At 41.9% G+C, this 27,520-nt stretch overlaps 1 protein-coding gene across 1 annotated transcript in view; it reads right to left on the bottom strand.

The window, feature by feature from the left end:
• Window positions 1-27,520, bottom strand: part of CDYL (chromodomain Y like) — a 161,825-nt gene that overhangs the window by 94,700 nt on the left and 39,605 nt on the right. The window contains exon 2 of the mRNA XM_060244188.1: window positions 3,891-4,554. Within this exon, the coding sequence (XP_060100171.1) occupies window positions 3,891-4,554 (664 nt within the window). The remainder of the gene's footprint in view (window positions 1-3,890; window positions 4,555-27,520) is intronic.

Below are 27,520 nucleotides of genomic sequence, written 5' to 3'. Positions count from 1 at the left end.
TGCGTTCCTGCTCAAAAAAAAAATCCCTGGTACTTCCAACATAATACTTGCCGCAAGGGCAGACCACAGCATTTACTGCTCATTTTGTGTTGCGATTGCTGAATGTAGATAACTTTATTTTAAAACCGTTTTAGGGACATGTAAACTCAATAATTTCTAAAGCTGCATATGCTCTGCATGAGCTGCAAAAATTGTGACCTACAGGTCTCGCCCTAGATCACGGTTGAATCCCCATATGAGAACTAATTAAGTAATCCCCAGAGAGCACTGAGATCTAGCTCGCAAAATCTCCTAATAATCCCTGGGCCAAGAGAGGCTCGATTAAAGGCAACCAGGGAGCAAGCCTTCTCCGCAATGGCCCCTCGATGGTGGAATCATCTACCAGAGATGGTGCGAGCCCTGCGGGACTTGAATCAATTCCGCAGGGCTTGTAAAACATTTCTTTTTCAGCTGGCTTTCGAAACAGAACCTGGCTAAACTGATGAAATTGATGTGTAGCCATCCAGCCATCTTGTGGATATTATGACCCATAGTAATGTAGCACCTTTTATCTATTTTAACTAACTTATTTATTATGTTATTGATTTAAAATTGCTGTTGTATTATATTGTTTTATTGAACCATGGATTTCCATGCTTGTGAGCCGCCCTGAGTCCGCCTTTGGCGGGGGAGGGCGGGATATAAGAATAAATTTATTATTATTATTATTATTAATCCCTCATACTTTTCGTTCTTTTAAACCTGATCTGGGGAGGTAACCTCTTCAACTAGGTGCCAATGTTTTTCTAGGACTTTCTTAATGGAATAAGATCTAGAGGAATACTGAAAAGAGCATAACTCCTGCCTAACTTTCTCAAAGAACAACTCCCTCCTATTTAAGCAAGCAGTACAACTCCTTGCTCTCAGAATGATGTAATCCGGATATCCCAGTTCCTTAAAGTGACAAAATCCTGCTTTCCCTATTAAAGCCAATGACTGATGTATGATTCCAGTAAAGTCTAAAACTGTACCTCAAAAAGAAGAACACAACATGGTATGCTGAAGGGAGAATTAGCTTCCACTCTGGTTTTGTTTAAACACAAACACACACTAAACATCCCTTTCTCTTTTATACACTCTGATATAGACACCTCCCCCCTCCCCAGACTTCCACATAAGATATTGCTGGGGAGATCTCATCTAGCCGAGTGATCTGGCCCTTTTAACCACTATTAAGAAATTAATACAGATCCCTCTCTGCAAGGAAGTGTGTATGTGCGTGTGTATATACATATAATGTGTGTATATACTGTGTGTGTACTGTGTGTGTACAGTCTGTAGATCAACAGACTACCTATCTTTGGAAGGGGGAAAAGCTGGGGCCACAACTCTCCTGTATCTCTGCAGCTTGCCTGCATGTAGAAGCAAAGCCTTTGTCTCTATCTCCTGTAGGGCAAGTAGAATGGCTGCCAACTACACATTGGGAGAAGAGGAACTGTTCCCTCTCCCTCCTATCTACTCTGCCAGTGTAGCCCCAAATAATGAAACAATGTAAGAAAACAGAATCCACACCTTATTACAGTACTATGGAGTTCTATGGAAACCAGTGAGACAATGTAACAACATAAAGTGGAAATACTGTGCACAAAACCACATATACAATGCTGTTTGGCAAAACAATAGTCTCTAGCTGTTTGTGTCAAGTACATAGCTACTGAGCTATTCGGTCACCTTACTACAGGGGAAAACAGAAAACAGATATCAAAGGCCAACAGAAATTTACAAACTTTCATCAATGTTGGAAATATTTTTAAATTGTTTTATTTATTACAAAGAAAAATTCAGCAAAGAGAAAGAATAAAAGATATACATAAAATGGAGAAAAAAAATATAAGAACAGTGGTGGAAGGTCTACAAATAAGTTTCTATAAAAAGTTTCCAAATATCTAAATGTTGGAAATACTTTCGTTTAGATTCTGAACTTTTGTGAATAGAAATGGGATGTGCTGGATCTCATTAATTAATTTTTGACTGTATATGCCTGTAGTTCAGCTCCATCACCTAGAGAGAATACATCTGTCCTCAGTATTTAACCTCAGCTTAAATTGAAAGATCTTTCTTAAGTAGCATTAAAGCATCTGTTGAATGAGTAATCAAGATTTTTATATTCTGTTTCTTTACAGAGAAAGTGCTGAGACAGGATAAGACCGAGGAAAGTTCAGTTTGCAAAAAGTAAACAATTTTTTCTGGTACTCAAGCTTGTTCTGGTAAAGTGCGGTAGACAACTAGGTCTTTGTCAAAATAAGACTTTCCCTTTACAGAAAACTAAGGCGACCTGTTTGTCATTTTCCAATAGGCTCAAATAACCAAGATGGGACAACGTAATTGGCAAACTACCCAGGTAAGCAAGCTTTTATGTTGGAGTTGAACAATCATTTTCCATTAAAAAAAAAAAGACCTTTTGAAATGTATTATTGTACAGGCATGCACATTCCAACCAGAGGGGTAGTTTTCAATGTTGTGAAAAACACATCCTTGAAACATACAAATAAATTTGTACAGAGCACCACAGATAGTGGTGTCACTGGGGCAAGATTTTAGGGCAACAGTCCAAGCCTCCCTAAATGTTAGATCAGGGTCTCCCTAAATGTTAATCAAGCATCCTGCATTCCTGTATTATAAGGAACACACTTGCTCAACCACTGCTCAGAAGCAGGAAATTCATGATGATAGAAGAAGAATTGCTGCCACTGCTCAAGGACATAGTCTGAAACAAATTTCAATTACTCTTTCCTATGACAGAATTTTTCTTGGGTGGGAACAAGAACACAGTAAACAACAAATGGTAGCCAAACACTCTAGCATGTCTTTATGTACTCCTCTTAAAATGAGAACAGTTTACATTTATATTTTTATCCACTCTACTTCCTAAACAACGAGGTGGGGGGCAGATTCATCTGGGTGGAATTAAGATGGATCTGGGTGGAATTAAGAGACCTAGGTAATCCGCCTTGATATTTACAAGATCCTGAAAGCAATATCACAATACAAAGAAGTTCTATGCTTCTAGGAAGTACAAATGAGAATGGTTAAAAATCCCTCTGAAGTTTATTATTTTTGTTGGGCATCATCTACAGCTGCATTTGTGGCAAAAACATCTCACCATTTTTGGCTTTTTAGCTCACCCAGATGCAGAGTTTGGCTTCAGTTTTGCTCTCTGGCAGGTAAAATTTAGTATTCTCTCTTTTTAAAATGGTCATAGTCACCACATATATTCTGATATATATTTTATGAATGTACTGGGGGACAGATTAAATTGATGTCTTTAAAAACACAATAATTTTGTTTTTTTGGAAAGGTGCATGGAGGAGATCAAGAATCCTTTCAGCAAAGAGGGGGAGGGATAATACACTAGCAAACTACAATAGAATTATACAATAACAAAAGCCATAACTTCCATGATAAATACTGGTCCAGTTCTTAAAATCCACAACACATCATATTATGCCTTAAGACATATAAGCAACAGCACTTTGAGTCCCAGAAAAAGACATAATAGAAAGATATAATTAAATAAGCACAACATATATCATTAAATAAACACAAAGAGATATAATTAAACACAAGGAACCATGCAACAATAATGAATGCTCATTTTGACACATCAGGCCAAACACACAACTTCGATTCATTTGAGAAGAGTTAATGCCAACAGATGTCAAGGAAAAGACCAGGGAAACTGTGTTTTAGTAGATATCTCAAACAAATAACAAGAAATTGTGTACAGTATAATAGTTACTCCAAAACCAAGAACGTATTAATGCAAGAGATCAGCTGAACAACTATGCTGAAGTTTTCACAAGATCACCAAGTGATTTTTGGCAATTTTACCATCAGTGATACATGCTTACCTTTTCCATTTATCGTTAATGCAGATGCAATAGTAGTGGTTACTGGCACAGGTAACTGTGGCACTAATGGATGTATTCTTGGCCTACTCCCCATTCTGGCACGCTCCTCTCCAGGTCCTAATAAAGCTCCAACTGGTTTTTCTGCTGCCACTTCTGGTGCTACAGAATCTTCCTGATCCTGTTCTATGCGATCCAGCTTACCAGGGCTATCATTCTGAAATCCATCCACCGCTGTCCGACTTTTAATAGGACTTTTGGGCACAAGAATTTTGATACCTGATTTTGAAAGATCCATGTTTTTTCTTCCAGAGAGGGGACTGGCATTTTTCCGAAACTTCTGGGCAGAAGCAAACAACTGGTTATTTTTTGATTCATGGTCTTTTCCAATAACTAAAGACTTGGGTGAAGTCTTTGAAAATGAACTATTGGTAGATCTAGAAATTTGTTTTCTTGCATTATTTGGAGATGTCCTGTTTGTCCTTGTTAATGTGCTTTCTTTTTGCTTTTCATTGTGATGCCTATTAAATTCATGTATATATTCCTCACAATTCACAAGGTGCTGTTCCGGTTCCCACGTGTCATCTTCACTCTCATAGCCCTTCCATCGCACTAAATATTCTGTTTTTCCTTTCTTGTTTTTCCTCTTGTCAACAATTTTCTCTACCTGTTGAAAGAAAAGTTAGAGGATAAGGAAGATGCAATTATGGAAGTTTTAAAGTGACAAGTAAGATGTGCAATGAAACACTTGCCAAGAAAATCTTTTTGTAATAAACTAGTATTTGTCTGCTCAGCAGTAGTAGCGCTCTTTAGGTCATGCAAAATGCATTACATTTGCTGAGGCAACCCTGGTGTTTCTTGGTTAAAAAAAAACCTTTGGCTGCACTTCATTTTTGGAATATTCTTGGACAAGTCTCATCTTTATTACCCAAACTGTAAAATGGAGAGTGGGTCTCCAATGGGAAGTTTGAACCTGGATAACACATATTCTCCACATATTCATTCCTTCTCTACTCCTATAGCTAGAAAGTCCACATTTCTTGAAATTATAATATTTAACTATTCCTACTACTTAACAGTCCCCAGCCTACAAGATAACATTTATCCCAATTTTAAGCATAAAAATTTACAGATAAATCATCAAGATATATATAAAGTAGCACACTCTTATGTAACTTCCCAGAAGTAACATCTGATGCCAGATCTACATTTCTCATTTAAATGTCTAGAATATTATCATGCCCTTTTCAAAGTGCACTACATTCAATGAAAGCTTGGCATGAGCATAGGGACTGAGAATCTCTAGAAGTATACTAAGTGCTTACTTCCCAGGTGCTCTATGAAATTTAAGTAATGCCTGTACTTCTGGTAGAAATGCAATATGAAATTGTTAGTAGAACCTCAGGTAACTTGAAGGTAACAGAGTTTGGTTTCCAACTTCAAAGGCAGGTAATTGTATCATTTTCATTTTGAACAACTACATCAAAAGTAACATTTACATGTCTTAAACATATACATCCAAAATGTTAGTTTTTGGAACAAGTTGAGACCAGATAGATGTTCTGACATTAGCAATGCCTCTGCTTTGTTCTTCATATTCATTAATCAAGAATACCTCCTGAACAAGCCTCGCTGAAATGGAGTTCATGGCAGAAGTTCACAATATATTGTGCCTAATTCTTTGATGAGTCACCAGCACATTTAAGTACACTGAGAGGAGAAGTAGAATGGAGAGGCAAGGTCACTCAATGGTGGAGAGAATCCATTTTTAGCACAGGCAAGACCAGAAACTGTTGTCTCCTCCTCTGCAATCCATTTATTTATTAGACCTGTTTAACTGCCACACATCCAAAGGGCCTTGTAGCAACTTACAACATTACAACCAGTAACGTAAAAACAAATATTTAATATTTAAATAATAAAACATTAAAATGTGTGGCTGTCAACATACCAATATTAAGACAGCCCAAACAAGTGGTTACTTTCCAAAGGCCAATCTAAATAATTCAGTTTTGTCTGCAAAAACTAAGCAAGTCCGGGAAGGCACTGGTGTCATCCAAGAGTGTATTCCACATTGTAGGGATCAAAACTGAGAAGGCCCTTAACCTAATGGCAGCTAAGCAAGCCATCCTGAAGCCGGGGACCTGGAAGAGGCCCCTAGATGGTGACTGAAGGGATCATGGGGGTTGTAACTGGAGAGGTGGTCCCATAGGTCCAGGGGTCCCAGATGATTAAGGGCTTTGAAAGTTTAACACCAACACCTTGAATTAGATCCAGATAGTCTGTGCAGCTTCTGCAGACCTGAAGTAATTTATTTATTTATTACTTTACATTTATATCCCGCCCTCCACGCAAGCGGACTCAGGGCGGCTTACAGTATCATAAAAACAATCAATTCCATAAAACATATAAAACCATAATACATTTATCAGTTTAAAACTATTACGCTATCTCAATCCAGTCTGGCGGTATTGGGTTCTGACTATGACCACCAGCTTCTGTAGGATGTCCGGTGGCAGCCCATTTTCAGTCAACCAGAAAAGCCTGTCTAAACAGTTCGGTCTTACAGGCCCTGCGGAACGCCGACAAATCCCGCAGGGCCCTTATAGCTTCTGGGAGGGTGTTCCAGAGTTCTGGTGCTGCCACCGAGAAGGCCCTAGATCTTGTTGCGCATAGCCTGGCTTCTTTTGGGCCAGGGGCAGACAGCAGATTTTTTGTCCCTGATCGCAGTGCTCTCTGGGGGATATATGGGGAAAGGCGGTCCCGTAGATAGGCAGGTCCCTGACCATAAAGGGCTTTAAAGGTTAATACCAACACCTTGAAGCGAACTCGGAACACAACAGGCAACCAGTGCAGCTCTCTCAGCACTGGCCGAATGTGCTCCCGTCGTGGTAGCCCCATTAACAGCCGTGCCGCAGCGTTCTGCACTAGTTGTAGTCTCCGGGTTAGTGTCAGGGGTAGCCCCATGTAGAGAGCATTACAGTGATCTATTCTTGAGGTGACCGTAGCATGGATTACCGTCGCTAGGTCGCTGCGGTCCAGGTAAGGGGCCAGCTGCCGTGCTTGCCAAAGATGGAAAAAGGCAGATCTAACAGTGGCTGCCACCTGAGCCTCCATTGTAAGGGAGGACTCAAGGAGCACGCCTAAGCTCTTGACCTTGGGGACCGGTATTAGTGGCACCCCGTCAAGGGCCGGCAGCTGGATCTCTCTCCCCGGACCGCCCCGACCCAGGTAGAGAACCTCCGTCTTCGTCGGATTCAATTTCAGCCGACTCAGTCTGAGCCAGGAGGCCACGGCTTGTAATGCCAGGTCTAGATTTTCCAGGGTACAGTCAGACTGGCCACCCATCATTAGGTAGAGCTGGGTGTCATCCGCATATTGATGGCAACTCAGTCCATACCTCCTGACTATCTGGGCAAGGGGGCGCATATAGATATTAAATAACATCGGGGATAGGACCGCTCCCTGCGGCACCCCGCAACTAAGGGAGTGCCTCTGGGATGCTTCCTCCCCTATCACCACCCTTTGTCCCCGATCTTGGAGAAAGGAAGTCAGCCACTGCAAGGCAGATCCCTGTATCCCCACATCAGACTGAGGCGGTCAGTCAGTAGCTGGTGGTCAACCGTGTCAAAAGCGGCTGACAGATCTAATAACAGCAGCACTGCAGAGCCGCCCTGATCCAGATGTCGCATAAGATCATCCATGAGGGCGACCAGAACTGTCTCCGTCCCGTGACCTGGCCGAAAGCCGGACTGGAATGGATCCAGTGTGGAAGTGTCCTCCAGGAATCCCTGCAGCTGAGTTGCCACCGCCCGCTCTATGACCTTACCCAGGAAGGGAAGGTTTGACACCGGCCGATAGTTCGCCAATGTGGCCGGGTCTGCTGATGGTTTTTTTAAGAGGGGACGGACCACTGCCTCTTTAAGAGGTGTGGGAAAGATCCCTTCAATCAGGGACCTATTGATGATGTCCTGTAGTGGTTCACGTAGCCACGTTTGGCTAGCCTTTATAAGCCAAGACGGGCACGGATCTAACCTACAGGTCGTAGGGCGTACAGCTGCAAGGGTCCTGTCAACTTCCTCCAGACTGAGTGGACTGAAGGAATCCAGAATTGAACCAGAAGACGTGCTCGGTGCCCCAAGTTCATCTACTGTATTAATTATGGCGGGTAGGTCGTGTCGGAGTGACGAGACCTTATCTGCGAAATAGCTCGCAAAAGCCTCACAGCCTATTTCCAATTCTCTACTATTTTGTTTGCCCTGCGGCAATTCTGTTAATGACCGAATTATACTAAACAATTGTGCTGGGCGCGAGGTCGCAGATGCGATTCTGGATGCAAAGTGTTCCTTCTTTGCAGTCCGAATAGCCATCTCATAGGCCCTCATAAATGACCTATATGATGTTCTCGTAGCTTCGTCACGAGCGCGACACCATTGTCTCTCTAGTCGTCTTAATCGTCGTTTCATCGATCGCAGCTCCGGGGTATACCACGGGGCGGATCGTGATCGAGGATGAAGAGGACGTCTGGGGGCGATTTCGTCGATGGCCTCGGAGAGCCGGTTGTTCCAGGTCTCCACCAGTCCATCCAACGAGTCGCCGGTAGGCCAAGGGTCCCGCATAGCCATCTGAAGCCGCAATGGGTCCATCTGACTACGCGGGCGAGCCAAAATCTGCTCACCGCCTAAACGGGACAGAGGTGGTATGTCCACACGGGCCTTCAGGACCTGGTGGTCAGACCATGGCACTGCCTCAGCAGCTATCTGACCCATTGTTACTCCCGCCGCGAAGATCAGGTCTAGTGTGTGCCCAGCCTGGTGTGTGGGCGCTGTTACATATTGGGAAAGTCCCAGTGCTGCCATGGAAAGCACTAGGTCCGTCGCACGAGTGGAAGCTGCGTCCTCGGCATGGACATTGAAGTCACCCAGGACTATAAGTCGAGGATGCTCCAATGCCCAGCCTGTTACAGCCTCCATCAAGGACGGCAGGGCACTGGCTGGTGCGTTAGGCGGACGGTACACCAGCCAGATTGCCAGACTCTCCCCAACGTCCCACTCCAGGCCCACACACTCCACGCCCTTGATCTCTGGCGGCGGAAGCATCCTGAAGGAGCAATCCTCCCGCATGAAAAAGGCCACCCCTCCCCCCCGCCCGCTAGTCCGGGCCTGGTGAAGGACGGAGAACCCAGGCGGGGCTACTTGGGAGAGAGCAACTGTCTCCCCCTCCCGCACCCAGGTCTCCGTCACGCAAGCCAGGTCCATGTCCTGCCTGATGAAAAATTCTTGCAGGACTGAGGTTTTATTATTTATGGACCTGGCGTTGCACATCACCAGGGACGGAGGCAAGTGTCTCCACTTGGCCGTCCCACTTGCCATCCTTGGGATGGGACACAGGCTGGAAGGGGGGCGAGCCCTCTTGTGTCTCGTACTCCTTCCGTTCACATTCTGCCTGTTCCCACCGCTGTACTTTCCCCTCCCCAGGAGCACTGGAATCCCCTGGCCCAACATCACTTGTCACGATTTTCCGAAAGCTGGGTCTCTGTCTTAAGTCAGCAACCACACAACGTGTTCTGTTCATTTGCCCACTCTACTTCAAAATTTCTAACCACTACTAGTCGTCTCAACCAATTAAATAATGATAATTTTAATAATAATTATTTTTTTTCTTTTTCACCCCCTCCCCCTACCCTCTACTAATTAATTGATCACCCCCTCCCCCTACCCTCTTCTAATTAATTGGCCACTATCCTACCTCGAATTAGTGGATAATAATCCCTTAAGGTCAGATAAAACTATTCAATCAAATTTTAAATCAATTTAAGACCCAAAAATAACCCTAAATAATAGGTGGGGTGGGCTGCTGGTTGCAGCTGGTAGTTTGTTTACTGGGAGATTAAAGTGCTGGTATGCTGCAGTTCATCCAATGCTGAATAATTTTGACACTGAGTGTTCTTGGTCTCTTTACAAGGAGAGTTCTCAATCTCTTTATGAGCTAACCATGGTGTTTTGATATTATTATTATTATTAATTATTATTAGTTTATTTATATTCCACCCATTCCCCCGTAGGGGCTCAGGCAGAGTACAACATAAATAATAAAATTGCAATAAAATCACAGCAGCATAATAATAAAAAGCCAATAACAATATGCAATACAACAGAATAGTCCAGCAGAACAATATGATAAAATGGTGTAGCAGGACAGTGCAGCAAATCAGCGCAGTAGGATACTACAGTAGGGGAGGCCAACCAATCTAATGGATAGATGCCCACCACCTTGATAACGTGTCATTTTTTTTTAAACAAAAAACACTGCAACACTGTAATGTGGTTTTAGATTTATGAACTGGATACAGATTACTGGAAGGAACACATTCTTGGATGAAAATTGCCATACCACCATCCCATCTCTCAGCTTGATGTTGATGGAGGATTAAGCATCCTAGGGGAGTAAGCTAGAGGGAAACTACCTCATCCTCACTCACCTGGTCTCAGTCCAGCATGCAAGGTCAAAGCATCCCTCCAAGACAGTCTCCTGGAAAATTACGGTCCTATTTCTTACTGACCTGGTATTACACAGCATATTTGGGCTTAGTTCCACCTTTTGGCATTCAAAAATCTTAAGTTCAAATAACTTTCTTTACAGTGTCAGTCAACTGCTTCTGACATTCCTTTTTCTTCAAATTACCCAAAGCTAATGTATTCATCAATTAGGTTGTGTCCCATCCCGGCTGCGACGGGACTCCCAACGGGAGCCGCTCCCACACCCCTCGGGGCCCCAAGATACCTCCCAGCCGCCCGGCACAGCCCGTCTTGCTGATGAGTCCGCCAACGCACAGAACCTCCGGGCTCGGTAGCAGTGGCTGAGTCGCGACTGTAATCATGGAGAAGGAGAGGAGGGAATGACGCCCCACGGAGAGGGCTGGAAGCCCAGGAACTTCAAGCCGCAGCGGCTTGTGCCACCACACTCAGACACAGCGCCAGCATCACAGCCCCCTCAGCCGCCCCACGGAGCACACGCCCTAGGAGGTCCACCCATAACGTCCTCGCTTATAAGTCAGGGCGGAGTTATCCGGGGGGGCAGGGGAGGAAGGGAGGGGGCCGGGGAAAGTATAAAAGGCAAGAGGCTGAGAGGTCAGGGAGGAAGCAGGCTGCTGCAACAGAAGGGCGGCCAAACGAGAGAGAGGAGAAGCCCAAGCACAGCCAGGGAGGACATGAGCAAAGAGGGGTGAAGTAACTCAGCTCTGTCCTCCCGCATTCTGAGCTCTCTGGGAAGCCTAAACGGGCCCAGGCCCAAGCCAGGCCACCAGAAGAACAGCGGCCATGGCGGAGCGGGACGGAGGCCATCAGGAGCGTGACATGTAGAAATGACTCTGATCTATAAGGATCTTAAAAGAACCATATTTATTAAATTAGAATGACAGTGACTCTCAGACATTAACAGGATAAGGACCCGTCCTATAAGAAAAAGCATATCAATTCAAAATACAAGCTATATGGCAAGGGAAAACTTAGCACCAAAGAGAGTGGACAAAGTACACTAAACTGGCCTTAATAAATTTGGTCATCAAGCATATGAGGAGGAAGGAGTAAAGCTGTACAGAAGAAGAAGAAGAAGAAGAAGAAGAAGAAGAAGAAGAAGAAGAAGAAGAAGAAGAAGAAGAAGATATTGGATTTCTATCCCACCCTCCACTCCGAAGAGTCTCAGAGCGGCTCACAATCTCCTTTACCTTCTTCCCCCACAACAGACACCCTGTGAGGTGGGTGGGGCTGGAGAGGGCTCTCACAGCAGCTGCCCTTTCAAGGACAACCTCTGCCAGAGCTATGGCTGACCCAAGGCCATTCCAGCAGGTGCAAGTGGAGGAGTGGGGAATCAAACCCGGTTCTCCCAGATAAGAGTCCGCACACTTAACCACTACACCAAACTGGCTCTCCAGAGCAGGTTTTCTAAATCTCTAGAATCATCCAAGGTTTTAAGGACAGTGGATTAGATCCCGTGAATAGTCAAAAAGTGCAGCATTCCATATACACAGTTGTACCTGCAGTATTACTTTGAAGAAATTAATTTCTAGATGAAACAAATGTAAAGGTGAAACAAATGCATGTGTAAAATTCAAGCAACATTATCCATGGCTAGATGCTCAGTTTATGTCTATTTGAAGTTCAAGAAGAATATTTGCCAGTCACTGGGCAATGAGGACCCAGCTACATCCATCTAATGAAGTAGGCTATAATCCATGACAGTTAATGCTAGACTACAAACCTGTTAATCTTCACGGTACCACAAGATAAAAGGGGAGTATAGATATTCTTCTGAAGGAAATCTGAATTATTTCAATCCTAGTGTTTTTGAGCTATACTTATATAATTTTCTTCATCTTGCTGAAAAACAATCTGAATATTTGATCTTTTCTATTCCACTATTTAAGAAACTTCTGTGAAGTTAGTGAAAAAGCAAATATTATGCTGCATACAATTCTAAAAAGTGCCCAAGAATATCAAGTGATATCCTACACAGTCATCATCCTACACAGGAAGAACATGCACAACATGTTTCAAACTAAACTGGTACATATAAATAAAAATTATAAATATAAATAAATAAAAATTAGTATAAATAAAAATTATTATAAATTAGTATAAATAAAAATAAATATAAATATAAATAAATAAAAATTAGTATAAATAAAAATTTACTTACTTACTTTACAATTTAAGCCTCATGTGTACACACCCAGGGAAGCAAAAGTCATTCATGAAAGTAATTCTACATTACATTTGCTCCCTCTAGTTTTACAAGGTACACACACACAGAAAACTTTACAAATGCAGGTGATTAAAAAACCTGCTAAAACTAATTTTGACTTCTCATTTTGTTATTAGTGGAATAACAAGAATGCTAGACAAATTGATGGGCACAGATGTAGCTCCTATGAAATACAACTAGAAGGCATTTGTACAGATTAATCCTTCCCAAACCACCCCCCAGCTTCTTGCAAATCAAAAAGGTGACGTCAAGGGTTGGGAGCCCTGCATGAACTAAAAGCCATGCAATAATATAGACCAGGGGTGGCCAATGGTAGCTCTCCAGATGTTTTTGCCAAAACTTCCATCAGCCCTAGCCAGCATCGCCAATGGCTGGGGCTGATGGGAGTTGTAGGCAAAAAACATCTGGAGAGCTACCATTGGCCACCCGATATAGGCAGTTGTGATCAGAATGCAAAGTCATGCCTCTCTGACTCTTACACCTAGAAATGCAAAATTTGATAATTGAGGGGAACAAACACTTCACCAGGAATTTTCCTAGTTTTTACTCTTATAAAGCACTTTGTTTTGGAAAGAGTGAATTACTTTTTATACAAGCCATTACTCATTCAAAATGTGTACTGTGAAGATTTAAATGTAATTCCTGTGTGTACTGAGTACATACACAGCATATAGTCAATGTCTGTCGTTTAAATGTGACCAATACTAACCACAATATCATATATGTGTATAATAATACATTACTGAAGACTTCAGTGTTGTCAGTGTTATACAGTTAGGCTCAGGATGTATAACTGGTCCATGGTAAGTGTCCACAGCAAAATGGGAATTCACACATGGGCCTCCCAGACCCTAGTCTGGAACTGTAACCACTACACTACACTGACTTTTGTGCAGCACTGCTGTTGAGCAGCAGTGAGCAGCTAGACCTAGGTGAGTCATGGAAACTGCATGGTAATAAGTCACCAGTGTCTGCTACATCTGGCCCTGAGGAGTCCTCCCTCAAAGGACAAAACAGCCCTGAAAAGTGCTCTGGCCCCTCCCCTGCCTTCTACTGTCAGAAACCAAGACTTGTATGCTGGAAATACTGTTGGGGTAGTCTAGCAATAGTCACTGAGGCTTTTGTTTCTTAAAGCTACACGTACTGTTTCTATCATATGTGGTGGGTTTAACCCTCCCACATACATTTTTTGTTTTGATTTTCTTCTTTTTTTATTTAAAGATTTCAGATTTTCTGAAAATTCTTTTAGGTTCAAAAAGAGATTTGTCTGATCTGCCCATGGCCCCAGTTTTTGGATTTAAATATCCACAGACGTATTCCACCTTCTGCTGTTCACAAACTTGCCTAGCAACAGGGCCCAGCCAGATGTTCTTGGCGCTGCCTGGAAGGGCAGAATATAGACCTCACTCTTTATACATATATTTTTTAGAAACTGAAGTTTTCAAATTGTAATTTATAGTTCATTGCCATAATTACAGGAAGTCACCCAAAATGTTTTAAAGTAAATTAATATTAAAAAGTCACACCATTTCCTCATTCTGTAGCCATTCTATCCTCACAGGTTATACTCATCAAAAAAATACAAGTAGCAGGTCCTTTGATCCTTGAAATATCAATTTTATTTTTATACAATAAATTATTTCAAAGCATCCCTGAGTCAAAGCACAAGGGATTTGCTAGTATATGAAATGAAAAAAAAAATCAAGATAGTAACTTTTTTTCTGCAATCAAGGAAAAGAGAACTTTCTTGCTTCAATAGAGGGAAAATACATTTCCTTCACTGAATCGCTTTTCACTAATGGCTCATGGATTTGAATGTATCCTTATAGCTAAAATGTGTTCATATTAAATTAGATCGATTGTGGGATTATTCAACAAAGTCATTTAACATTCAGTTTCTAGCCATTTATTACCAGAGATAGTATCTTGCTCATCATATTCCTATTTATCATGCATTGGCCCTTGTGTCAAAAACACTTCAAATACACTTAGTTATTTGCCAAACAGTGAAAAAAACAAAAACAAAATGTGTTTTAGCAGGGCATTGTTAATATTGTTAAAGAAGGATAGACTGCTTTGGAAAAATGTGTTTTTTAAAAAAAATAACAGATTTACGAAAACTGGAGAATGTTTGTTATATGTACTATGAACGGTGCGAAATAAGTAACACAAACTCAACACTGTTTTCTTCAGAGTAGAACACCAAGCAGCTATAATATTTAATGCTACCATACTGCAAAATTCCTTGCACTAAGAAATATCAAGCTTTCATCTGTTACTGAAGAACCCTGAAAAGTATACTCCAGAAAAACTATTAGATTCTTCCTTTTCGTATGTACCTGCTTGTTTCTTGGCACAAGTCACAGATCAACAGGGTTTATATGATCACCTATGGTCTCATATTCTATTCTCAAGGAAGGCAAAGTGTTAGCAAAAACAGCAGTCCATCATCTGCCAGATCTCTCTGTTACAAGTAGCACAGTCAATTATGTCACCTCCTGAGAATACACTCTTGTCTGACCAGCAACTTAGTGAGATTTGGCACATGAAAATAAAGCTGCTATGGCTCTAAAGATAAGCACTTCTCATACATTTTAAAGTGATAAAATACCAACTCTCTTTTTTGCTGCTAAAACTAAAGATGACAGTGGCAGCTAAAAAATTCCACAAGTTTGTTAAAAATCAGACAATTGCTAGAGTCGCAGACAACAGGCATAGATCATATGGACACAGTTCAGTTACAATGCATTCTTCCTGCCTCCAAATATAAAGAACATTTTGCCCAATTTAAAGTCAGCCAAAGTAGAATCTTAAGAGGACATAATGCTCCAATTTATTTGCTAGAGCAAGATTTCCAGGTCACCATTTCAAAAGGCAGGGAAAAGATGGGCTTGCCATCTTCCATAATTAAATTGTTCTTTTAAAATAATTCTAATTATCTGTAGCCTTGTGCAATGAAAGTCTTCTGGGGTGACTACTATTTCTTTTTTCTTCCCTTTTTAATGAAAATTTCAGCTGATGGGGAGATCTACTGAAAAGCACTCGGTTTCAATGCATGTTTTAAAACCTGTTATACAACTGTCAAGGGAAAGCACAGTGGACACTGATTTAGAATAAGACTGTTGAGCTTCTTCATTCCATTTTTTTTTAAAAGAACACGCACTTTTGCCATGGATCTGAGGTTCTTTAATAACCCACCCCAGCCTTTTAGTCAATCGCTTGTTCACTCTTCCAGAGAAATGCTGTCTCAACAGTTGCCAGACCCACCACTCAAAACACTTCCTGGTGACACTTCAAGGATATGTAAGTGAGAAGACCGCTAAGAGTTTTTATGCGATAATTCATTTTCTTTATACCATGCAGTTAAAACCTTCAAAGTCATACAAATTAATTTTCAATATTAGAAGTACAGCAACATTATTAGAATATGTTTTATTGGTGTAACCAGCATAGGTAATCCTGCCGGGAGAATACCATTGGAGAATTCCCCCCCCCCCACACACACACACTTAAAAGTACTTTAAAACAATTGCAAATTCCCCTCTCTTCCCAGCTTTTCTGTCCAACTACCAGTTACAGTGTGGGAGTAGCGATGAGAACGACCATTGGGTACTTACTGTGAGAGGTCCTTCTCCTCTGAGGATAAGGAGGACACCTTGTGAGTGATTCCCAACCTATCAGTAGGGAGGCAGGACTAAATTTTAACTTCCTGTTTCCATTGGGAGTCCCCCGCAACTCAGTTCGGCAACTCCTGTAAGCAGTAGGGTCTTCCTTCAAACTGGAAAACATAACTGGAAAACCACTGGCACTAGAACAACTTTAACAGACAGAAGAAAATAGATAAGCACAGGGAAACAGGAACGTTTGAAAAACTCCAAGTACTTTAATTTTTTTTTTACACATCTGAAGTACCACGATGGCGATCTGAGCAGGGATGGACCTCCTTATCCTCAGAGGAGAAGGACCCCTCACAGTAAGTACTCAATGGCCGTTCTCCCTGAGGCAGGAGGACACCTTGTGGGACATCTTAAAGCAGTTTCCCTAAAGATTGGGTGGGATCTCGCCATTGGTGTCCTCCAGAATGTGCTGTAGAACTTTCCTATCAAATGCAGCATCAGCAGAGTCATAAGCACTGATCTTGTAATGTTTGATGAAGGTCGAAATTGAAGACCAGGTAGCTGCTTTACAAATCTATTCTACTGAAGCCCTGTTGGACAGTGCTGCATTAGTTGCTGCACTTCTTAATGAGTGAGCTGTTAGGCCTTGTGGAGGACATATCTTTTGGGCTTTGTAAGCTTTGGTGATGCACATTCTTAAGGTTTTCCAGATTGCCGCGTTGGACATCTTCTTGCCCGTGTGTGGTGGGGAAATGTTTACAAATAGTGTATCAGTCTTACGGAAAACTCTAGTTCTCTCAATGTAGCATTTTAAGGCTCTTCTTACAACCAGCTTATGCCACAACCTTTCTTTTGGATGTGAGGGGTTTGGGCAAAAAGAACGTAAGTATAACTCTTGTGACCTGTGAAATTTGGAGTCCACCTTAGGCCTAAATGTGGGGTCCGGTCTGAGAACTACTTTCTCTTTATGAAATATGCAGAGATCCTTATGGACCGACAGTGCTCCCAGCTCCGATATCTTCCTAGCTGATGTAACCATCACCAGGAAAATAACATTCATCCTTAGGAATGACAGAGATACCTCCTTAATGGGTTCAAAGGGAGACTTGGTCAGTGCTGTGAGCACCGTGTTAAGCTTCCAGGTAGGGAACCTGTGCACCTGAGGAGGTAAAGTAAGGGTGGCGCCTCTCAGAAATCTACTAATGTAAGGATGTGAGAAGAGGGTGGCCTTGTCGCCACGATCTAACACTGAGGTAGAACCATCTGGCGTCAAAGTGTGGCTGCCTTGAGGTCCAATGACAATTTATCCTGAAGGAACTGGAGAATTGCTTTCATCTTGGGTTGCAAAAAATTGACTTGTTTTCTTCTGCACCAACTCACGAATGCCTTCCATATTATAAATACGCACCGTTGATGGTCTTCATGAAGCTAGTATCGTCTCCGTTACCTGGTCTGAGTAACCTAATTTTAGCAGCTTTGACCTTTCAATTTCCACACGGTCAAGCAAAACCACTCTCGACAAGGATGGAAAATTGGTCCCTGATTTAACATGTCCTGCGATATTGGTAGGACTAAGGGTTGTTGAGTTGACAGATCCTGAAGGTCTGCGAACCAGGGACGTCTTGGCCAGTATGGAGCTACAACTATGACCTCGGCTCTGAGTAGCCTGATCCTCCTTATCAACCTTGGAATGAGTGGTATCGGTGAAAATGCGAATAGCAGGGTTTGTGGACACTGGGCCGTCAATACATCTGTGCCCTCTGCTTTCAGATGGTAGAAGCGAGTGAAGAAACGTTTCAGTTTGTTGTTGTGGGGAGATGCAAAGAGGTCCAAGCTCTGGTTGGCCAAAGCGGTCTACTACCATATCTTGACGGATTTGCTGCCGGCTGAGCCAATCCGCCTGAACATTGGTAGATCCCTTCACGTATTCTGCTTTGAGCGATGCTAAATGAACTTGTGCCCACACCATTAGACGCGAAGCTTCCCTGAGTAGTAGAGTGGATTTGGAGCCTCCTTGTCTGTTTATGTATGCCCTTGCTGAGAAATTGTTTGTCCTGATCAGAATGTGAAGGTTGTTGATCCTTGAAGCAAAGTGCAGAAGTGCTAGCCTGATAGCTCTCAGTTCCAGCACACTGATCGGGAGCCTGGTCTCTTCCTGTTTCCATGTACTTTGGATTGGCACATTGTGGCATGTGGCTCCCCAGCCTAGAAGGCTAGCATATGTGTAAATCTGAGTCCACTCCATGACCCAGAAATACTTCCCCTGAGTTAACTAAGTTGGATATCTTGGTCCACCAACGAAGCTGTACCTTTATCTTCAGTGGTACCTTTATGGGACAGTCTATTTTCTTCAAATGCAGAAACGATATGGATGAAGAAAGTTTTAAAGTGGTCTGGAATGGAATCTGCCCTACTGGATTACATCTATTGTGGCAATCATCAAACCTTGCAGCGTTACCAGGGTCATCAGGGAAGACGCCTTGCTCCGAATCACTGATGCACTTATAGTTCCTTTATCTTCTGTGCTTTCTGAAGCGGAAGGTAAAGGTGGTTCTGCGTTGTGTCTATAATGACCCCTAGATGTTCCAGGTGACGAGTTGGTTTCAACGAACTCTTTAAGTCTGTTCACCATGAAGCCATGGTTCTGAAGAGTCTGAATGGTTCTGTGTCTAACTGGGCTCTCTCCACTGAAGGTGCTCGTCCACTGAAGGTGCTCGTAAAAGAATGTCGTCTAAGTAGGGATGAATGTGGACTCCCTGTTCTCTCAGAACGTCTACTAAGTTGACTAACACCTTGGTGAATATTCTCAGGGTCGATGAGAGACCAAATGGTAGTGCTCTGAACTGTAGGTGTTGATTGAGATAGCAGAATCAAAGGTATTTTCTGTGCCCCGCAAATATTCGTATGAGCAGATATACTTCTGTAAGGTCTATTGAGGTGAGCAGTTCTCTTGGTTGGAGAGCTTCTGTTATTGAGTGAAGAGTTTCCATTCAGAACTTTTTGGCAGGAATAAAAGTATTCAGAAATTTTAGATCTAATACTGCTCTCCAATCTCCGGATTGTTTTGGTACTGTGAAAAATACCGAATATACTCCCCTTTTCTGTTCCTCTGGTGGTACGGGTTCTATTACCTTTATTTCTAAGAGATGTTGAATGGTTTGAAGTGTGCAATCTCTCTTGATTGGATTTGAGTGACTTGGGGAGCAAAGTGATTTGGTGGTAGCTTTTGAAACTCTAGTTTGTATCCGTCGGTGACTATTTCCTTACACCAAGCATCTGCTGAGAAGGTTTGCCATTAGTGTTGAAAGTGTAGGAGACGTCCGCCGACTGGTAGCGTTGCATAGTCATGCTATGTTTGCTTTATTGTCTCTCTCCGGCTTTTCAGATTGCTTGCTTCCAAATTTGTTGAATCTGCCACTGTTGTTGCGACAAAAGGATTGCTTGTTGGAGTTCCACAAGCCTCTTCTGCTTTCTTGACGACATCATGGCAATGTATGTTGTGCACGAAAGGAAGATTGATATGTTTGTCTGCCATCATTTCTTATCTTTGGTGTCTACTAAAATTCTGTCTAGTGCTTGACCAAAAAATTGACCTCCATTGAATGGACAAGACATCACGATGTTCTTGGAGCATGTGTGTGCCAACCATGCTCTCAACCAAATGGAATGTCTGGCTGCTGCTGTAGATGCTATGGCTCTGGAGGTGAAGACCATGGAATCCAGGGTGGAGTCTTCCAAGAAGGAAACCGCCTTCAGAATGTGATTTGCTCCTTCCACTGTGCAATGGTCTTCCTCTGGAATCTTAGAGATTAGCTTTCTCATCCACACTACTGACGCTCTGGCTACCATGGAGCCTACTGCAGATGCCTTAAGTGCCATAGAAGATGCTTCATGAACCCTTCTCAGTGCAAACTCAGCCTTCTTATCTATGTGGTCCTTCAGTGTGCCTTGTCTGTCCTCTGAGACCAGACCATACCTCTAAAGAAACTGAAAGTAACGAGGGAGCAGGCCTTCTCAATAATGGCTCCCCACTGGTGGAATCAGCTACCGGAGGAAGTGCGAGCCCTGCGGGACTTTAACCAGTGGGGTGGAATGGTTAAACTACCGTCTTTCAACAAGCCTATAAGGAACCCTGAAAGTGACATCTAGCCATCTGGATACATATCTCACTGAATGTAGCACCTCTAATTTATTGTGGTTTTTAAAATTTTATGTAACTGTTTTAACTGTATTTTATCATATGAATTTTATAATAATCATGGTACACACCATGTCTTGTTAGCCGCCCTGAGCCTGCCTCGGCGGGGAGGGTGAGATATAAATAAAATTATTATTATTATTATTATTATTATTATTCCTTACCACTGAGCCTTTCAGATTGATCATCCCCTCTCAAGGAAGACGAATCTCTTTCCCTGTTTACAGCAGGCACTTGCTTTTGTGCAGCTTTTGTGGGCCATTTTCCTTTCCCTTTTGGTCTCCTTGTTGGAGAGGGGGAGGGAGAAGAGGATGAAGAGGATCTGTGCCTTCTCTTGCCACCTTTCTTAAAAAATTGTTTCATTTCTTCCCTCATTTGGTTTCTCATAACAGAAAAGAAATTACTGGGAAACTGCATAGGGACCATATCTTCCTGATTATTCTCTTGAGCAGCTTCTAGGTGACCTACTCGTGAGGAGCATGTAAAGGCAGCACTATAATCTGCCACGGATCGGGGTCCCGCAACCTCTGATCTGCCCCCCGAAAAGACGTTCGGCTTGCGGTGCATCATTACTCGAATGGCCTGTTTTGGCGCGCTTTTTCATAGAGCCACGAGTTAGCGTTGATGGGGAGTTCCGAGCAAGCCACCCTTGGGTCTTGCCGGCTCCACTTTCTTGTTGGGCACTTAAAGGCTCGCACTCTCCTCCTGAAAGGAAGCTGTCGTCTGAGTGCCTCATCCGACTAAGCCAGTGCCTGTCTTCAGCCCCGGAGAATGCCTTTAAGGGGCCTTAAAATGGCGGAGGGTACACCTTGAGGTGAGTCCCAGTGAAGGAATAGAATGAAAAGAAAGTCAGGCAAAGCAAAATATAGGTTTAATAAATGAAGATACAAACAAGTAGAATAGACTGAAGATTTAAAGTAGTAGGTGAAAGTTAGAATTAAAAGGAGTTAGGTTGGGCCTATACTTGATGCTCTCCTCTCCCTACAGAGACAGGAAAAGAACTGAGTTGAGAGTGACTCCCAATGGAACAGGAATTTAAAATTTAGTCCTGCCTCTCTACTGATAGGTTGGGAATCACCCACAAAGTGTCCTCCTGCCTCAGAGGGAGAACACAATGATGCACACTGGGACAATAGGTACACTGCCAGCACCCCAACTGGCCATCTTGGCAGATCACCAAATCAGAATTCAAACTACAGAACAGGAGTCACTTCAAGGACCTGTCATGTTAGTAGGTAGGTAGATTAAAGGGTTGGTTCTTTTTTTTTTTTTTTTTGGCAGAGCAGCACTTTGACCATATTCTAGACCAGGGGTGTCAAACATGTGGCCCAGGGGCTGAATCAGGCCTCTGGAGGGCTCCTATCAATCCTCTGATTAACCGGCTCTTGTCTGCTTCCTTCTCCCTCTCTCTTGCTTCCTTCTGCATCTCAACTTGATTTCCAAGGCTTGCTCAATCACACTGGAGTTACAGAGCAAAACCTCAATTTTCTCCATTAGTTGAGGCTCCTCCCCCTCCCGGTCCCCTGGGGAAGGAAGGAAAGGGCCAGAGCTTCGTTTGCCCAGTTCCCTGGATCCCATGGGAGAAATACAAAAAAAGCACCAAGACCAACAAGTGCTAATGTTTTAAGCATGTTTTATTTTAAGGGTTTTTAAAAAAATCTTTAGTCATGTTTGTGTCCTTTATATCTCTGCTACCTAATCTTAAATAGGTATACACATGGCCCGGCCCAACATGGCCCAGCCTGGCTCAACAAGGTCTCATTTAGGTCAGATCTGGCCCTCATAAGAAATGAGTTCGAAACCCCTGTTCTAGGCCATCCAGGCTGTTCTTCAACTTAACAGAAAGTGGTCTTCCAGGGGGAGGTATGGGCATCTCAGGAATGACATAAGGGAGATTTGCAGTGGGAAGGGGACATCAGTGGAAAATGCCAATTTAGTCTGGATCCAACCCAGGAAGCTGCCTTAAAAAATCCCATGTAACTGAATGTAATTCTTGCATGTCTCACAAGTTGGGCTGCTATCTTGAAATCCATATCAGTGAGGCTTGTTACCTTTAGTCCCAACATGTTCTCTACTCCATTCCACCCCACCCCACCCCCAAAATGAGACTAGGGATTAAAGAGTCCTCAATATAGAAAATTACAGAAAACAGGTTTAAGAAGTAGTTTATGGCTGTATTGGTCCAATCCACATAATACCTTTTATTAGGAAAAAGGAAGGAAAGGTCCCCTTGTGCAAGCACCAGTCGTTTCCGACTCTGGGGTGACGTTGCTTTCACAACGTTTTCACAGCAGACTTTTTACAGGGTGGTTTGCCATTGCCTTCCCCAGTCATCTACACTTTCCCCCCAGCAAGCTGGGTACTCATTTTACCGACCTCGGAAGGATGGAAAGCTGAGTCAGCTACCTGAAAACCCAGCATCCGCCAGGGATTGAACTCAGGTCATGAGCAGAGTTTAGGACTGCAATACTGCAGCTTTAACACTCTGCGCCACGGGGCTCTTTCTACCTTTTATTAGAACCAACTAAAATGTCACAAAACAGTGTCTGTGCTTTAAAGTTCACCAGAACTCTTCATAAGGACAGATGTCACAAAAATTGGGGGGGGGGGGAGAAAATAGGGGAGGCAAATGTCTTGACACATACCTTAAATCCCATTTGTGGCAGCATCCAATGCACAATACTGAGCAGGCACACAGATTTAAAATGGTGCTGATGTAAGGCTGCACCCTGGCTTTCTAAGACAAGAACCAACAGACGGTTGGTTTCTCTCCATTGATAAGAAAATGGCTAGCAATTGTCCTTATTATCTTGCTAGCACCAGGTGAGATTCACAGATCCCTTTAAGGCAGAGAGCAAATAAACCACTTGCGTTAACAACTCTGTAGATACTTCTAAGATGACGCATGAGGTATAAAGCCAAATTGAAGGCAAAGTGGGTAGTTTTCTTGGTGCTGAATTCTTGTATGTACAGACTCTTGCTAGTTGTTCTCTTCCAGTTGACACATCCCTCTCTATCAGGTGAATTTAGCTAATTACGATGTGCAAATCAAAAGATGCAGAAACCCAAAGCCAACATCAAAATACAAAAACCAGTCAGTATGAGATTTTCCCAAGCCCAGAAATTTAGTGCAGCTCAAAACTAATGACACTGCAAGAAATTCAGTAGTAAACAAATGATCCTGCTTCCTTGCTATCATTCGGCGCTTGAGGCTGTGATTTGGAACCATGTAAAAATCACTGCATAACAGTTATTAGCTGAACAATGTTCCAGATACAGCTGTTGGTACTATTTGTGTCCCAGCTCGTTGAAATAGGAAAAGGAAACAAACATGAAATAAAGTGTCTAAATGCCACATACGATAGTAACATTATTCCATGACAACTGCATTTGTTGCCAATGATACGTAAGTCTAAGTACAGAACTCAGAGGAGAGTCCTTAAACTTCATAACAGCTAACAAGTTTGGCCACCTCAAAACATACTGCTCCAAGACAGCTGGCCAAGTATTGATTGCAGTTTAGCAAATTGTCCGAAAACCATGCACAGCACAGATTCATTGGGAGTTCAAATAATTTCACATAAAGGCGATGCATAGAAAAGGTGTGATAGGGTCCAGTTTCTTCAAAGCTGATGGGCTACTGCAATTGTACACTGTGATACCATCATTCAATTTGAAGCAGAATAAAGCCCTGAATATAAGCAGCTTAGATGGGCAATATGCTTCCCGTGAGACAGAGGAAAGCACCTACAGAGTATAATTGAGCATCATAACACAACATGTCTTCAGCTAAGTGTATGTCAGGAATAGCCTTCCAGTGTAGCAAGAAGGTGTCTGCAATTATGCTTCCATCAAGTGCATACTGACAGTCTTAATCTGAAGAAACATATAGTCATTACAAAAAAAGCAAATGATATAAAATGGTGTGGGCTTACTGAATTTGACTTTCTATAAATGTGTATGTGATATTTTTCACAGAAACGTAGCTATGACTAGAAAATTATGCAGTAATGTCATTAATCCATACAGTCTCATGTCTTGGTGGACTCTTTCCTGTTGCACAAAAAACCTGGAATAAAGCAGATGTAAATCCAGAATGTGGTCCTTCAAAAAAAAAAAAAAAAAAAAGATCACCATCTCCTCCATTAACATAGGGCTTTGCAATTTTCGACTTAAGAAGAAAAACAGGGTTGCACTTACTTGTAACGGTTGTTCATTGACACATTCTGTTCAGACACACACAGGCACTCTGCACTTGCGCCAGCCAGCCATAGACATAATCTTTCATAGTTAAAGCTCCGGGGGTGCACTGTCCCAACTCAGTGAATGCATGGGTTCTCCCACTATATGCATCATGAGATTGGGGGCAGGTGTTCCCCTTTCCATAAATGGCAAAGCAGCAATTCAATTGTAGGCCAATGTCTATGTTATCTGCCAAAACATTATGTTCAAGTAATCAGACAAGGAAGCCACTAACAATACATTCCATAACACTGTAAACAAACCACATTAATGCAATGTGCCAGTACTCTACATTGGTGAAGTCTAATCCAAGTAACAGCTAGAGAGATGGCAGTAAACTACAGACTGGGAAATACATGTTTCTACCAAATCCTATTACATATACTCAAGCAGGCGACACGGGAATTATCACCGTCATGAGGTCCTGTGGCAGTACTATCATGCAAGGGCACTATCTGCATAACAGTTCTGGCAATGCTCAAGGAAACTGGAACACTTTCCATCTTAAGTTCAACAGGCAAACGTCCACCAACTGATATTCAGAGCCGCATATACATAAAAGATTTCTCCTTATAGCAGCCTGTTTACAGATAGAAGAATATTTTTGGACTCTGGAAACAGATCAAGTTGCCACTGCTAGTGGCCTTTTTAAATGTCAGAAATCCAGCCAGGTGACATAGAAAAAAAAATCAATTATTTCATGAGCAGATTGATTCTACAGACTTAGGTAGAATCCCTTGGTGCCCAGGGTGTATATATTTTATTCTTGCCAAAGTAACACACATTAAATAAACAAATAATTTTGTATGGAGTGGGAAGAAACAAAAAATATAATTTAAAGCATTACAGGACCAAAAAAAAAAGGGGGGGGGGAGGTTTAGCAGTACCAAATATAAAATTGTACCGCCAACCAGCCACACTAGTCTGGGTGTCAGAATAGAATACAAACTCAGATTGGAGGAATATTAAATTTGAGACAACAAATACTAAAATAGGAACAGACAATTGCCTCTGGATTAAGAAATCACTAAAAACCATTCAAAGACAAGATGGTAATAGTATTTTGAGGGATGGCCTATTAAAAATATGTACGAAGGGAGAAAACACACAGTGACAACAAATTCAAAAGTTCATATTAATTACAATTAAAATACTTCTGTATTTATACAGAATAAAGTGCCAACAATTTAAGTACAAAAGTTATAAAGTTTTGATGAACAATTATTTAAATAAAGTATTTCCACAAAATACTGTAATCATGTAGTCTTTCTTTCCTCACATAAGTATCCACATAATGTCAAAGTCCAACTTGATTAAATCTGATATCCTCATAAATTCCAAATAGATAATTTTCCAACTGAAGAGGATTTTTAAAAAAACTTCTTCCACAAGCCATTCATCAACCATCTGTGGAAGTCCTGGTAATACCCGTTTTGAAAAGATTATTTCTCAAGATCTGACAGACATCTTCCAGTTGTCCTGTCATAAAATCCAAATACAAGGTATCTACTACAATACACACATAACAAACCAAGAAGAAAGTCAATCTGTCATTCATTAACTTATTCATATCTTCTGTTATAGACAAGTATTCAAATGGAACGCAAATATGGGTCAAGTGTTCAACTTAACATTTGTTCAACTGGGTCTTAAATCCTTCTAGGCAGGTAACTTTCTACAGGTGTTCTGTAGTCACAGTTAACATTCATTTAAAGAGACTATTCACAATATTTCAAGGACAACAAGAAAACAGCTCTCACATACAAAGGAAGCCCGTTTGAAAACTACAAGGGATAGGGCCTTCTCAGTAATGGCCCCTTCCTGGTGGAACCAGCTGCCGGAAGAGGTAAGGGCCCTGCGGGACCTTGTTCAATTCCGCAGGGCCTGTAAGACAGTCCTCTTCCGGGTGGCTTACAACTAACCAGCACTGAAACACTGAAACATTGAAACTTGAAACTGAGTGTAGTTGCAAGACCGCCGTATGTCTTGAATGTTTTAAGTACATAACTATGTGAATGTTTAGATTTTAATTATGTAAATTATGGAATGTCTAATTTTTATGCATAATTTTATATTTTTATGTCAGTTTGTATATGTAAGCCACCCTGAGCCACCTGGTGGGAAGGGAGGGATATAGTAAATCTCAAATAAATAAATAAATAAATAAATAAATAAATAAATATCCCACATGGACAGACAACACAATAAATAATGTTTTTTAATTACAGTCCATAAAAGTGTTAAGTTTAAATTTCCCCACAGTCAGATGTTCAAAAACTATAATTTACAATGCTGACCTGCAGGCTGTGCAAGTCCTTCATCTGTAATGACCTACAATAGTTTCTGGCTGCTAAGGTTTGTATTCTGCAGCACAAATCTAGGATCAGACATAACAATATAGTTGATGCCCCTTTTGTAAATCATTTTATGACTATGCAACTTTCACTTGATGATCTAAAGGTTTTTATTCTTTATAAATTGAAAGCATATCCCCATAATCAAATAGTCACTAGTAGATTGTTACATCAACAGGAAGCATGATTTAGATTTTGTTTTAACACATTGGAACCTTGTGGACTTGACCAAAGCAATTATTTTTCTAGTTTTCTTTGAAATATTGTGAATGGTCCCTTTAAATTAATGTTAACTGTTATTATTGAAGACCTATACAAAGCTACCTATGCTGAAGGATTTATTTAAGACCCAGTTGAATGATTGTTAAGTTGAACACTTGACCCATATTTACAATTTGGTGATGAAGAATTGAGAAGTTGCATTCCATTTTCTGTAACAGGAAGTCTGAGTAAGTTTGT

Source organism: Heteronotia binoei, chromosome 7 (genome assembly GCF_032191835.1).
Source record: "Heteronotia binoei isolate CCM8104 ecotype False Entrance Well chromosome 7, APGP_CSIRO_Hbin_v1, whole genome shotgun sequence".
Lineage (NCBI taxonomy): Eukaryota > Metazoa > Chordata > Lepidosauria > Squamata > Gekkonidae > Heteronotia > Heteronotia binoei.
Note: the sequence above shows the minus strand (reverse complement) of the source record. Positions and strands in the feature narration are given on the sequence as shown.